The sequence below is a fragment of the Pyrgilauda ruficollis genome, unplaced genomic scaffold (assembly GCF_017590135.1).
Source record: "Pyrgilauda ruficollis isolate IOZ18807 unplaced genomic scaffold, ASM1759013v1 scaffold16, whole genome shotgun sequence".
NCBI classification, from domain to species: Eukaryota; Metazoa; Chordata; class Aves; order Passeriformes; family Passeridae; genus Pyrgilauda; species Pyrgilauda ruficollis.
Genome location: NW_024514764.1, coordinates 14932159 through 14947044, shown reverse-complemented (window position 1 = coordinate 14947044; position 14886 = coordinate 14932159). Strand labels below are relative to the sequence as shown.

At 46.6% G+C, this 14886-nt stretch overlaps 1 protein-coding gene across 2 annotated transcripts; it reads right to left on the bottom strand.

The window, feature by feature from the left end:
• Window positions 1-711: 711 nt before the first annotated feature.
• Window positions 712-14106, bottom strand: ROGDI (rogdi atypical leucine zipper). Of its 2 annotated transcripts, XR_005954742.1 has the most exons (12): window positions 13981-14106; window positions 11517-11588; window positions 10157-10239; window positions 8795-8849; window positions 8192-8272; window positions 5492-5587; window positions 4151-4249; window positions 3556-3669; window positions 2766-2815; window positions 2118-2244; window positions 1506-1624; window positions 712-941 (listed from the first exon to the last, which is right to left on the bottom strand). XR_005954742.1 is itself a non-coding variant. In XM_041462821.1 (11 exons), the coding sequence occupies exons 1-11, from the start codon at window positions 14017-14019 to the stop codon at window positions 1583-1585; spliced, it is 858 nt and encodes a 285-aa protein (XP_041318755.1). In that variant the 5' UTR covers window positions 14020-14106; the 3' UTR covers window positions 712-1582. The 2 variants fall into 2 exon arrangements, 1 of the variants encoding a protein (XP_041318755.1); XM_041462821.1 differs by having other exon boundaries at window positions 712-1624.
• Between the last annotated feature and the right edge of the window lie 780 nt (window positions 14107-14886).

Below are 14886 nucleotides of genomic sequence, written 5' to 3'. Positions count from 1 at the left end.
GGCTTTGTCTGGGGCTTTTTGTTAACTCCCCCAGCTACATATCTGGAACAACTCTCCCAGCCATTCCCTTACAGAACTCTCATTAGCAAAACCAGGTCTCTTGAGCCCCAACTTTGCAACTGATTGGGATCTCATGCCCAAGTATTTTTATTTGTTTCATCACATTGTCTCTGCCCCTGCTAGCTCTTGAGTAGCAGATGTGGGAGAGGAACCCAGCTGCCCATGCTCTCCATCATCCTTCCTGTCAGAGCAGCTGTCCCTTTCACTGTTCCTCGAGGATATTCAGAACCAAGTGAAATTTGGGAGCATTTACACACACCTGTTCACAAAAAGGTGTATGAGAAGGTTGCAAAAGACTTCTAAGGGCAACAGAGCCATGTGGGTAGGTGGCGGCTTCCGGAGAAGATCCTGAACAGGGACCTGCAGACTTTCCACTCTGCCAGAGATCTTCTGAAATGAACTCTATGAGCCAACCCACCCCAGTCTGAATGCCTACAGCCTCTTCCAAACATGACTGTCAAGACATGTTTGGAAAACTACTTCAGGTAGTATTTCAAGTATCAGACAGCACTGGGCTGAGGCTATGCAAACAGGCTCAGCCTTTGAAGAGCTGCCTAGCTAATAGTGCCTCCACTACTGTCCTCCCCAGTAAAACAAAAGACAACTCAGCATGCATAACCAAGAACAACCACTCAATTGTGAGAGAGCACCGAATCTCAGGATACTCATTCTTTCACAGCCCACATGAGCACTGCAGGTATGAGTGTCTTTATTTCACAGTTAGCAGTGGCTAAAGGTATGAGTTACACATTGTAACATCCGTAGGCAGCAAATCATAGTAGCAACGTGGTACTCACTTTGCATTTAATGACAAGATGAAAGACTGCACAAGGTACACCAGGGCAACTCCAAAGGCTGGTAGTGAAAACAAGATACTAAACCTGGAAAAGACGAATTTGCCCAACTAGGGCTTAGGAAAAAAATAATTATCGCATTGATGCTGGATGAGGGGGGAAAGAATTCAATCAGTGGCAAGTAAGAGCATCCCCAAAGGAGAATCAGTAACATGGGGATGGCAGAACAGGCAGGAGAGGGAGTCACTCAGGGTTAGTTAAAAGCACAGATAAGAGAAACATATTTCACTACAGGGAGCCACATGCCCTACCTTTTAAGAGGTGTGTTAAGTTAGACTGTTTTCCCCTCTTCCCAGCCACTTCACAGTCAAGGAGTTAGTTACAGCATAATGCACAGATCTAGTTAGTGAGGGTGGTCCAGAGCACCTATCCCTTTTAAAAGACCTGCATAACTCATCAGGGGCTTGGGAAGTGTCAGCCAGAAAATGCACACAAGGGACCAATGGAAGCTCCTGCCAACCACACAGCACTACTTGGTGCCCTGCTCATGCAGCAATCCCAGACAAGGCTACTAAAGCTATGTCGCTGGGTACACTGACCCTGCCCTGTGCAGGGCATATGGCAGTGAACCCCAGCACTCCTCAGGCTGACCTGGACTCAGCTGGCATTAGAGAACAGAGAGAGAGACACTCGAAGTACTGTAAAGGCTTAGACCATTCCACAGAAAATTAATATGGCCTGTAGTTCCAGTAACTGGAGAAAACGGAGATCTGGAAAGCAAGAACAAAAGCAGGTAAGTTCCTATACCCCTTGGACCACAAAAAAAAGGAGCATATAATGTGTGAGGGAGGGCTTAGATTCACAGCATTACACACTTCAGCACTGCACTACTGAAGGGCAGGTTTCCTGCTGCTGTCACTCAAGAAGCACAAAGTTACTTGCTCAAGGTGACACTTGCAGAGCTGGAACTGAGCATCAATCTACTGGAATCTAGGTTGCCTATTTTGTCTCATCCACTGCATGACTGAGAACACAGAAATGTCTGCTTGCTCCTTTCCATCTAGGTACCAGCTCAGGAGACATCTGCCACACCACTATACTTAACCTATGGCTGCTTGCTAAGCAGTGCCAGCCAGCTCCCTGGCTCCAGAACACTCACTCATCCCTTATTTTCAGCAAGCTGAACAGAATAACATCACATCAGATCTGAGGTCCTCCCAAAATCCAGAGTTAAAAACAAAGCCCCTTTTTCAAGGCCATTACCTTATCCTTCAGCTGCTGGCAAAGCTGCAGTGAAACTGTGAAGAAGACAAGGGCATCATTTAACCACGGGACAACACATTCCACCTTATGGACATGGCTGACTTCATATCGCTGGCTGCCAAACTCACTGGAGGGGGGGAAAAGAGCACAGCTTCACACACAACAGCACAGAACTCAACTGTCCTACATTCCCATAGAAGAGATTATGATTATTTCTATCACATTTAAATCAGCACCTGGCAAAGTTACAGAATGCAAACATTCAAGTCCACCTCTGACCAGATTTACAGTTAAACTAAAGGGTGAAGTTAGGAACTTCCCTTCATTCCAGACATGCACAGAGGCAGGGAATGCAGATGGCAATGCCAAAATCCAAACACTAATTTTTGTTGTAAACTCTCATCTCTAGATAAACTCATGGTACTGTCTAGATTGGCTGAATCCTGGAAATTCATATATTCTGGCCTTTAGGACCACGTCATTAAAGAGACACAACAGAGCATTCACAGGCACAGCAAGTGACTCAGTCCAGCTACTCCACTTCAGAGATGCTATAACAGAAACTGCACGCAGCTGTTTGGATTTCACCCGTAAGACATACCAACACCAGTTACCCAAGTACACTACCGTTGTAGTGACTGTACTTACAACATGGCCCCAGGGTTGTGCAAAACAGACCCTCCAGCAGGCTTGAAGTTCTAGAGAAGAAGGTCATTAGGATTTTGATGTAGTAAACAAATCACTTAGGAGAAAGACATTTAAAGCTTACACTTTCAGTAGCCTGACATCAAGAAACACCCATGCTCTATTAGCCTGGACACTCCATCAATTTGGAAACCCTTTAGTCAGAACCCTTCCTGCTCCTTCATGAAGGGAGTTCATTCCTTCATTGGCTGAGTTCAATGTAGCTACAAATTTTATCACTACAGAAGTAAGATGAGAAGATCCAGAAAAAAACAAAATACAGATTTTTAGGAAAATCTTCCTTATGGAAGGACTGCATTTCATAAAGCTTAAGAGTTTAAGGCTGTTTTTACAGGATATCAAGTTGACCCATGCAACAGGTGAAGCAGTAAAGTATCTATCAAAACTGCATGAGGAAACCCAAGATACTACTCAGATGTAAACTGGATTAATATAACTATGCCCTTCCAAAATGACACAAAATTATCATACCATATTTAAAGTATTTGGTAAAAAATGGCTTACTCCAGAGCACTAGTATGTTCTTTTGGGTTAAGCAGCCATGCCCCAAACTAGATTTAGAGCCAGTGTTCTGTGTGCAGCAGACCTAAACACAGACACTTAGTACCAGCTGAACTTATTTCTGCATTATCTTATGAATATAACATTGCACCAGGTAGCAGTGTGATCTCCTCCTCACAGTGGAACGTAAGGAGAGGAAACTAAACAAGGCTCATGAGATAGCAGGTATCACCTTGGTTGTGCTGGGCTGCATCACATGGAGCTGGTAGACAGTGAGGCACAGCTTGTTCAGGTTAATATAGAAATTCACAAGGATGTCTGGAGGCAGCACAGGGGTGAACATTTTCTGGCAAGAAAATTAGTTTCTTTGTCAGTGAAAAGATCGTAATTTCTAATGCTGGGAAATCATTCCCTTTTCCCAAGCCACACTACAATTACCCTATGACAAAAGAAAAACAGTAGGAGAGAAACAAAGACTGAGCAGCTGCAGGCAATGACTGCTGCTCTCACTGCTCTTGATCAAGTGATATGTGCATGACAGTGACAAGGAAGGATGGAGCAGTGTTCACAAGGGCAAATCATCCCTGGGCAAGACTCTTGGGCAGAGAACAGGACTTACTCTCAAAAGAACCAGAGTCCTCATGCCCAAATCATCTGCATTCCCACAGGAAGATAAAGAGCAGCCAAAACCAATCAGGATTTGCACTTGCTTCAGTTCTGCCTCAGGAGACACTTCAGAAACCCACTTCCACCAAGATGTAGCCCAGTATCCAAACTTTTGCAGTGCTGCCAGACCTGTATAGAAATCTAGACCATCACATACTTACTGTGAGACCACTGGAGGCAATTTCTGGTAGTGTCAGAGTGGCAGGAGTGGTCAGTCGATTTCGGGCTCTGGAGAGCTGCAACATCACAGCATCCATAAGCTACAAGGTAATGTACAGAACCACTGCTGAGTGTGATTCCTGGACAGCTCTGGATAGAGTGCTGCAGAATCCTACAGCCTTCTGCAAGTGTTAAAACAACAACCGCCTCTACCCCCCATACTTCCAGGAATTCAGGAACTTATTGGGAAGGGTGGCTCCCACATAAATGCAGTTTAACTTTTACCACCATCAGAGACTTATGAGACAGGTGTGGAGTGCTCAATACCAGCAACTGATGAGAGAACAGCTATTCATGACAAGAATACCAAGCCAATATAAGATCAATGACTGATGCTACAGAGGCATCAACAAACTCATCATCAGCTCTTCAGAAGAACGGGCTTGTTTTTAAGGAAAAAACAAGCTTATTTCTCAGTCTCCCCACTCCCACATCACAGGTACAACTGCTGCATGTGCTCCCTCTGTTCACAACCAGCTATGACAGAGGCAGGAGATAAAAAGAACCAGCTCATTGTGAGGCCAATCCTGCCAGAACCCACAGTTCAAAGGCTCTTCAGGCAGACTTCCTCTTCCAGAAAAAAAGGGGAAACAACATGTCTGTAATAGACCTCAAGAATGCTAAGATGAAGGCACTTTGTATAACAACTAATATCTCCCCTTATTTCCACTTGAGTTTTCTCATGTTTGATGTTGTGATGAATTCTAATGAGCAAGCTGAAATTCTGTTGCCTTCAGAGAGCATTTTCAAGCAGAAGGTTGAGCTTCACTGCCATGCAGCAGCTGCTCTGTATTAGACCCCAGAAAGTACTACTGGCAAGAGAGAAGTCACTTTCAGATTTTCAGTAAACCACAAGTACTGTCATTTTCTGTTTAATGATGGCCGCCTCACTGCTGCTCTTGCCTGCAGCACTGATCAACAGAGAGTAAGTTATGCAACAACATCATTCACAGAAGATCAAGGAATATCCTCCCACATTATCACTGGTGTGTAACAGTGCACTGACTGCTCAGATTACTGTTCACCAGGATGTACACCCCTGTTACTAATGCTAAACTAGTACAGATTCATATAAAATATGAGGTCATATGGACACTTCGCAGCTGAGGCCAGAGAGACCAAGGCAGTCCCGTCAGTAATACTGGTACATGTATGGGTACAGCTATTAAGTCTGTTTCCACTAAGAAACTCAGACAGTAATCTGCATTAACTGTGTTTAAAACAACAAATGGAGGGAAAAAAAATGCATGTTCCTACCCAAGCATCAGGAGCTTTCTCCTCACCTTGAGCACCTCCAAGCCTGTTTTGAACTGGTAGTTCACATCTCTGTTCATAAGCAGGTAAATGGCTTGGTTCACATGGTTTCTAGCATCCTGGATCTGCAAAGGTACAAATACAGCCCTATGAAAGAAACACTCCGTAATAACATGTACTCGGAAGTAAAGGTTTCCCCAACTATCTCACTGACCTTAAGAATGGTGTCTTCTCAAATGTAATGCCACATCTAAATGTCAGATACTCTCTAACACAAACCTACCACTGGTTCCCCGAAGCGTTACTGGGTTCTCCACTCATGGACTGGAGATACAGAGCAGTCTGACAGCTACAACTTGGATTGTCAGTACAGATATTGCTTCTGTCCTGAAATGACATCAGGCATTCTAATCCTGGGAGCACTCTGACCATGACCGCTTGGAAGGAATTCTCACAGGTAATGGCATACAGCAGTCAGCTCTAGCACCATGAACAATGATTTCATCCTATCAGAGCTAAAACAAATGACACCAAAGAGCAACAAGTACTGATTTCTAATACAGTGTCTCTGTCAGTATCCCTGAGTCGTCCTAAAGTGAAATTGTTGGGATTGAGTCATCTCCAGCATCAAGAAGTTGTGCCAGTGTGCGGGACCAGACCAGACTCAGGACATATCTGGCTCGAGTTCCCCTCAAGCAAGAGGAACACAGTCATAAAAGCAAGGTTGATAGGTGTATCCTTGCTTTCATGGGAGCAAGGACAAACCAGAGAAAGACAATGGCCCTGAGAGAAGCTGACTGTGTTCAATTTTAGGCAGCAGCATGAAAATGGAAAAATAAGCCCAAGGAGTAAATTAGAGGGTGCAAATGGAACAGCTAAGCAGAGAAGCTTGTCTGCTGGGAGACAGGCTACACAGCATGGGGTATTTGTAGTTTGATATATTTAAGATGTCCTCCAGCAGTCACAGCTCCCAGCTCTACATCCTTGTAGAACCTTCCCTGGTACAGACCTGGCTCTGGTTCCTTCTAATGCAGAGCTCAGGGAATACAGAACAGCCCTGCTCTTAGAAAGCTCTGGAGACCACAGAGAGAAAAGTGAGAATGGTAAGTCCACTGTCAGACTGCAGAGAGACTGCAGGTACTTGGGCATTTCCAAATATCACCACCTCCAGCTTTTAAATCTCCTAGAGGCTTCTGAGCAAGCTAAACTGCTCCTGGCAGCACTACCCAACCAAGCAATGCTTGCTGTTGCTGTTATGATTTGCTCCATTCATATTCCCCCTTGACTTTGCTTTGTTTTCTAATCAACTTCCTCAAAATTTATGTGCCTGCACTTGTATTCCTCAAAAACGTGCCTACGCTACAACTTCTAACCCATGACTTCACTTTGTACAGAGAAACAAAACTCCAACTGTCACACTCATTAAGGGAAGACACTCCTTTGAGATGCTAATTTTTTAATTCAGACAGGCCAAAGATCACCATATAACCACTTTAAATGCTTTTGCACTCAGTCCTTTAGGCACTCACACTCCATATCTGAACAACATTAGAACACAAAATGCAAGTAAATAAAGGAAGTAGTTTTCCATAAAAGCTGGTAGAAGTCTACCAACCAGGTAGCAGTACAAAATAGCCACAAAAGAGGAGGCACTGCTGAGTGTTGTCACAAAAATTTTCTTGCTTTGTTGCAAGGCATAAACAAACACAGTCAAGTTTGGTATTAATATCCCAAGCACACAATTTTCTAGATTTCTACCAATTTTCTAGGTAGAGTGTCGCCCTGATTTTGTAAGACTTTGTTAAGCCTTCTGATGTTTACATTCTTTCAACAAACTTTCTCACACGCAGTTCTGTAAATAACCTATGTTTTGCAGTCCTTCATGGAGGTGGAGAGAATTGATGGACCCTTGGTCTGTCCAGTGGCATTGGAGAGGTGGCACTGTCACCCTCCAATCCACTGTCACCTTTGGAAAACTATAAATGTTGGAGTCAGAAAATAAAGGGGCTTCTTTTTTGTTCCCCTCGAGAGCAGCAGTGTCTGTGTCATCATTTCGTGCCTTATCACAACAGTAGAGCTTTCACTGCTAAAGTAGATGTTGGGAACTGCACTTAATGCCAAATGCACTTATCACCTAGAAAAACCTGAGCTATGGCACGAGGAAATACATTGAATCCATTTTCCTCCAACCTACCCAGCTGTGACAAATTGAGGAAAACCATGTCTTCACACACTAGGTCAGGTCCTGAAATCGGGTATGTCCCAGCAAAATGATGGGAAAGAGATTCTGGTTCTGGATAGCTGCATTATTTTAACTACTTACCTGAGGAAACTCAGACATGCTACTGAACACAATAATTTGCTCTCAGTGTAAACAAATTCCTCTGTAAGGGAATGAGAACAAGCTACTCAAAGCCCCTGAAGCTGCTCTTTGCCCTGCTAGCTTCTGGTGACATGGGACAGTCCTGCACAGGCACCTCAGAAACTCCTTTACAGGATCTTGTCTGCTATGCAGACAGCCTTCATCTGATGCGTCTGGAATGAGCCCACCCAGGCACCCCAACTCAGTTTAACTGATTTAATTGCACCTGCTTCTTCCCTTACCTTTTACCAGTGTAGCTGATGTGGAATGGACATAACAAACATAACAATCTCTGTCAAAAGACTGAAGTTACTGCTCAGAGAGCACTAAGACTGCGGATGAGTGGGAAGCTAGAGCCAACAGGTACCTGCTGCAATTTCCACTGCTTGTCTTCCCGGAATGCAAAATGCAGGAGCTGATTGTTTCTGGGCATTTTCAGATTAACATCCTTGAAAAAAGAAACAAACACATGAGAGCAAGAAATGCCTGTATGCAGAAGATGGGGGCTGGCAATCGCATTCCCTTCTTCCAGACCATCCTAGCAAACTGCCTTCTGCAGTCCTGGCACAGCCAGAACCTCAGTGCTTCCACAGGATGATATTAATACAAAGAATAGGTTGAAATGCACTGAGTGAATCAGGATCCTGGCAGGTCACATGACCTCAGCCCAGAAGGTCCCCAAGGCAACTTGTTATTACACAACAGAAGTGGTAAAGGCAAGGAATCCCAGTGGAAGTTAACTATAGCACTCACCACCACATGGTGGTGGTAGAAGGGGATGTCAGATGCTGGATCTTGATAAATTTCAATGGCTGCTGAAACACCTAGGCCAATTAGGAAGAACTGACAAAGAACACTGATCACTGGTAACACACAACCAGGGTAACCTCCCTCCCTGAGGTGATCAAAGGCTGATAAGGGTGACAACCATCCCTCGCCATACAAAGCAAGAAGTGTTGCAAGTACTCACAGCTTGACACAGTGCATCTCCCTGCAGCGTCATCACACCTTTCACCTGGTCTGTGCTGGAATGAGAGGAAACATCTGGGCAACACATGTCACAAGAGGCACCTATCAATTGCCAGCCTAACATCTCCCCTCCTCGTCCTGTGTAGCCAGCACAGCTCCTCCTGCCCAGGGTCTGAACACTGCTCCTGCCCAGTAGCTGAACACCACACACACTTTCAAGAACTCAGTTCTTGGCCTGTGGTGAACTCCAGTCATATTCTTTATGGGCCACCTCACCCTAACTGCTCTGCCTAAAACATTACCTTCATTTCTGATCCCATTCTTATTCCATTAATCACCTGTCAACAATTTGGCTGCTGTTACAAACAGCTCTAGCAGGCACAAGCACAAGACAATAAATTAATTATTGACATTGAAGAGTTAGATGATTCCCCACACCCCATTCCAAGAAAAAAAGACCCTAAATAAGTAAAACCCCACAACCTTAAAAAAATAAAAACCCCACACCCCAAACCCTTTGAAAGGTCCTGCAAAATCACTCACATGTACAACAAACAGTGTGAGGAGAAGACTGAAGCATCTGGTTGAGCCATACCTTATATTTTACTATATTAGAGACTCTTTTGATCAACACTGCAAGATCCACCTTACAACAACAAATAAAAACTAAATTAACTAAGGTCTGAAGAAGATAATGTTCAAACTTAGTACAGAATTACTGCATGATTCCTTGCAATGATGTGACAGCAAGGTTAATTGCTTTGTGAAAAGCTTATGAACTCTGCCAGTATTGAGACCACCGAGGATCAAAAAATGGATACCAATTTCAGAAGAACTGCACACCTATAGTACCTTCTGCACAAACCTCAGTTTGCTTTGTGTGAAGGAGATTTACTATTGCTACTTTAGGGAGATTAGGAAAAAGGTTAAGATTTCTCCATAGTCAGGGTCAGAAACTGAGCCAAGAGCAGAATTCAGGTCTTGCAACTGCAACTCCCTGTGTCATAATCAGAAAAATGCTCTTTGGCAAACTGCCCGTAGCAGTGAGGCAACACACAAGCATGTGGTCAGGAATCAGTGACTACATTATAGGTGTCAGCACAAAATGGCACAAAGCCGGCTCACGCAGCCCTGGAGCACAGCTACAGACCGTTACCTTCACCTGCCGTGACAGTTAGTTTGCTTTCCTTAAGGCAGAATCTCCTGTTAAGGAAAACCCATTACTCTGGGGCTTCTGCAAAGCCCTTCACCATAGATCCTCAACCTTTGAGGATCCTTTGATCCTTTGAGGATCCTTTGATCCTTTGCAGGATCTGCAACCTTTGCTGCAGAGGGAAGTGACCTGCTGACCACCACCACTTACCCTGATGTGCTTAGTACAAAGTTCTCTTGCTTGACAGCTCCTCCTGAGCCACTGGTGGGCAAGGCAAAGCGGTGGGAGGCCTCCTGCCCAAGAGAGGACACAGTGAGTGCTGGAGCATCTGCCTGGGCCCAGCACACCATGAGCCAGGAACAAAGACAATGTGGACACCATCAAGTGGCTGAATATGTAGCAGTCACCTCTGCCAGCCTCCCGAAGTCCACCAAGCAGAGCACTTGGATTTCATCCTACTGCAGGACTGGTGAAGCCCAGGAGGAGGCTCAGCGCATGCAACCCATAGCAAAAGGCATTTTCAAATCCCACATCGTGGAGCTGGGCAGTGCCAGCAGGATCCCCAAGCTGCCCACAGAAGGAGCAGCACCTGGCAGCTGAGCTCTGCATACCCTCAGGCACCATGGTGCTGCCCCTTATCACAGCTGGTCTTAACACATGAAGAAGTGTGGAGAGAACACCAGCCCTTCCCAGCCCTCCATCTGGTTACACTGGCTGGTGACTGCCCTTTACACACTTCACCCTCAAAACTACAATACATTCTTCAAAACAGACACTATATATAAAAATATTGCAGTCTATTGTCACCTGCTATTGACTACAGTCCTGGGGATCTGAATCAGCACTATGGCACTCGCACCTGCTCTGGCACTTGCCCCTCACCTCCACTTTTTTGGCCCTGCTCTTCCATCACTCCATAACCTCCAAAAGCCAGAGAGTGTTAAGGGGCTGGGCCTGTTGAACAGTGATCCAGCAGACACACAGTGCATTTGTGGTGCACAGAAGTCCCTTTGGCCAGTTCCCCACTGGCTGCTTGGAAAGAGTCAGCCCCGCAGCACATGCTCAGGCTGGAGAATGGCGAGAAAAGGGCTGCCCATTTGCTTCAGCTGGACACATCAGGCCTCTGAAAGGGGCAGGTACCAGCAGAGGAGTGGGCAGGTTGAGGAACAAGGAGAGCACATACCAGTAATTACTGCACAAGTAGCAGCTGTCACCTAAAGGCCATGTTGCTTGCTTCCACCAGCACACATCAGAGTTACAGGCAGATTCAGATTCTCTGTTCCAGAAAATATTCATATCTCAGGCAAATGCCTGGCAGATAGGTCTGGCTGGCTTCATGTACCTTTTCAAAGCAGCTGTCAGCGGAGGGTAAAGAACAGAGAAATCTTGGGGAAATCAGATTTACTGTGAATCCTCAAGAGCAGAGGGCAAGCAAGCACCAGGGACAGAACTGATCATACATGGATGACCCTTCTGTGCAGCCTCTAGCAAGAATTTTTTCCTGCAGGGGAAACCTATCACCATTCCTTACACAGAAGGTCAAACAAAACTCAGACAGAATTAACCTCACCTTCAAAATATCCTGCAGCTGTCTCAAAACAGCATGGACCTCTTCTTGTAAAAGCCATTTAAATTCTTCTTCCTATGTCGTGGAAAAATAGCAGTGGAATCATTAGACATCAAACACTGCAAGCAAATCTCAGACACATGCCAAAATTATTTAAGTTCTAAGTGTACTGCTGTTTCTGCGCTGTTTAAACAAAGGAGAACAAAAGTTTTCTTCCTGATTTGTTGAAACACCTCAGTCTCCACATCTCCACTTCTCCAGCCCAGTCCAATAAACTGTCCTCATTCTTGCCCTGACTTTGTTTAAGAAAGCAATTTGGTACACAAATCACTGTACCAAAAAACCTAGAATTGAATGCAACTCTCAGAACAAAGTAAAAATACTGCTGCATCAAAAACTGGGGCACCTTTTTAAGCTGTTGAGATGGACTCACCTGGCTGCCAGACACGTACCCAGCCTCCCTCACTGCCCCTTCCTCAAAGGGGAATCATGGGCCAAGGTAAAGCTAGGGACATCCAACTCCTGGCACAGACAAAACTGAATCAATTTGCAGACAAATTCATTGCTAATTAAGTGGTGAGAAACAAAGATAAGAACTAAAATGAGCATCCCCACCTCCATGCCCAGCATTTCCCCAAGCAATAGTAGTCTAAAACCAAAACAATTAAACGGAAAAGGGGGTGTGGGGTGGGGGGGACACAGGCTGGGGATTCCCAATCACTGGGGCAAATCCAGTAATGAACAAGTTCGGATCTGATGACTCACTGCCTTGAGCCTCCACTGGCTGCTGCCACAGAGAAGCCTGTATAAAGCAGACCCTCAAAGCACATCTAGTGTTCCTGTTAAACCATGAGTCCCCATGCACATCATCAAAGAAGTGGGGAACAGAAGCAAGCATGGAACAAAGAAAAGATTGCCACTAGTCATCCTGTAAGAAAAGAGAAATTTTCCATGGGGAGAGTTCTGAGCAGGTTGCCCACAAAAAAACAGGCAAGCTAGGGTCAACTCAGATCTTTAAGATAGCGGTTTCTCTGCTAGATGGTTCCTGCTCACCATGAGGAACACAACCCCCACTCATGTGTCATCACCTCATGCAAGAGTCATCCCAACAACTAGTAGGCCAAAGACAGGTTCGCTTCAACAAACATTTATCCAAGGCAGACACATGCAACAAAGCCAGGCAGGATTCCCTGTTATCCTTCAAAGCAGTTTGGGTGCAGGACCAACTGACTTCGACACTTTAATCCTCTTTTGGGTTTCTGGGAATTATACTGATCATAGAATATTCTTAACTGGAATGGACCCACAAGGATCCAAGTGTGGGCTCTACATAGGACAGCCCCAAGAATTCTACCATGTGCCTGAAAGTTTTGTCAAAACCCTCCCTGAAATCTGTCAGGCAGGGTGCTGTGACCACTGCCCTGGGAGCCTCTTCCAGCAACTGACCACACTCTGGATGAAGAAACTTTTCCAAATATGCAGCCTAAACCTCCCCTGACAGAGCTCCATGCTGTTCCCTCAGATCCTCTCACTAATCACCAGAGAGAAGACAGATATCCAACTCTTTCACTCTGTAATATTTGGCCTCTTCCAAGTTCTCAAAGGAACAGTTGATCCCATGGGTGCAGCAGATACCTTTAGTACCTCCAACACCACCAGTAGGTGCTTCCACTCAAAATGCCCATTGGTATCATTCCTTCCTTTAGTCACAACAAGAAATCTCCTTTCCCCTGCCCATTAATTTTGGACTAAGTCAAATTTGTGCACATCTGTGTTTTTTGGTAATGCTAAACATACTCTTCCAAACCATATGATATTTAAAAAAAAAAAAAAAGTTTTCCTATGTGGATTTCCATTCCGACCAACAGATCTCTGAACCCCTTCTCCATACCGGAGATTTCATTCCTCCACGGAGATGGTGTCCCAGGGAGGCCGCAGTGACGCCTGCTCTGCACCGTCTCCGAGGCTACCAGTTCACTAGGGCGGCTCGGGCACCCGCCATGTGAGGGGCGATTCAGCGGGACACCAAGGTCAAAGGGCACATTCACCGTGTGCCGGGAGCAGGGCGACCTCGGCCTTGCCCCCCCACCCAACCCCACCTGGCCCATCGGAGGAGCGGCGCCGGTGGCACAGAGACCCGGGCGCCGCCGCTGGGCGAGGCGGGAGGAGGCCGCGGCCTCCGAACCACACGGCGACGGGGCTCGGGCACAGGCCCTAAAGCCTGGCCCGACAACATGCCCGAACTTCCGCAGCGCCTCCAGTCAGGACAGCTGCTCTAGGGCTGGGCCCGGGCAGCCCCTGCACAGCGCTCGACCCAGGCGCAGGGGACGGCCTTGCCGCCATCCCGCGGCTCCCCATCCAAGCCCGGCCAGACAGAAGGAGTCTGCGGGGGCCTAGCAGTGCTGTCATCCGCCGGGAGAAGCCGCTGCCACTCGCCCTGGCCCCGCCGAGCGCCCGCCCGACTCACCAGCACCGCCCGCTCCCCCTGGGTCGCCATCGCCGCCATCCTGACACCGCCGGCCCCGCCCCCGGCACCCGACGCGCACGGCCCAGCAACGCTTGATTGGACAGCGCCACTTCCCTCCGCCGCCCGCGAGGGCGGCGCCCCGTGCGCGACGTCAGGCAAGGCGGGACCTTCGCCCGCCTACCCCCCGAGGCCGTGCCCGCCGCAAGAGACGTCTGAGCTGTCTGCCCCCGCCCAGCGCGCTTCGGCGAGGACCAAAACGAGCTGCGTGTAAGAATACTCAAATGAGTGAAGACGTGGAAGTTTCATCACTTCTTAAAATAAATACATTGATCCTGGCAGTGAGGTCTTTGTACAGAAGTCGGTGAGTTCCGTTTCACAACGGTTGTACTGCGACCGAGACGAGAGGTGAGGGCATAGCGTCTTCACCACACCAGCCCCTGGAGGGGTAGGAGATGGGAATGGATCCTTCAGGGTAGCGAAAGCTTCCAACAGCCCCAGTTCCTGCTGTAAGCACAGCTCTCGACTTCCTGTCTGTTGCTTTTAATGACAGTGCTCAAAAAGAATGCTTCCTCGGGCACCTGTAACTCACTGCACCTGAAAACCACTATTATCTACATTTCATTTCATCCTCATGCCTCAGAGCAGGAACAGCTACTGCTGTCCAACTGTCTGATTATCCACAAGCAGTATTCAGAGCTTGTAAACATTTCAGTTACGGATCATATCTTAGAATACCGAATTGACTGCTGAGTTAGTGTTCACAGAATCATGGGATGGCTGGGGTGGAGAGGATCCTTAATGCTCATCTCATTCCACCCTCCTGTGATGGACAAGAATCTTCCACTGGATTAAAAAAAAAAAAAAACCCAAATGCCAGAAGGATGAATATCCCAGCCCAAAACTTAA

Bases quoted from the DNA above. Each gene is read 5' to 3' on its own strand.
- ROGDI (XM_041462821.1), bottom strand. From the start codon at position 14,019: ATGGCGGCGATGGCGACCCAGGGGGAGCGGGCGGTGCTG. The intron at 8,850-10,156 runs GTAAGTGGTGGT...CTCTCATTCCAG, and splicing joins TTTGTACTAAGCACATCAGG to CACAGACCAGGTGAAAGGTG. The intron at 8,273-8,794 runs GTGAGTACTTGC...TCTTTTTTCAAG, and splicing joins GAGATGCACTGTGTCAAGCT to GATGTTAATCTGAAAATGCC.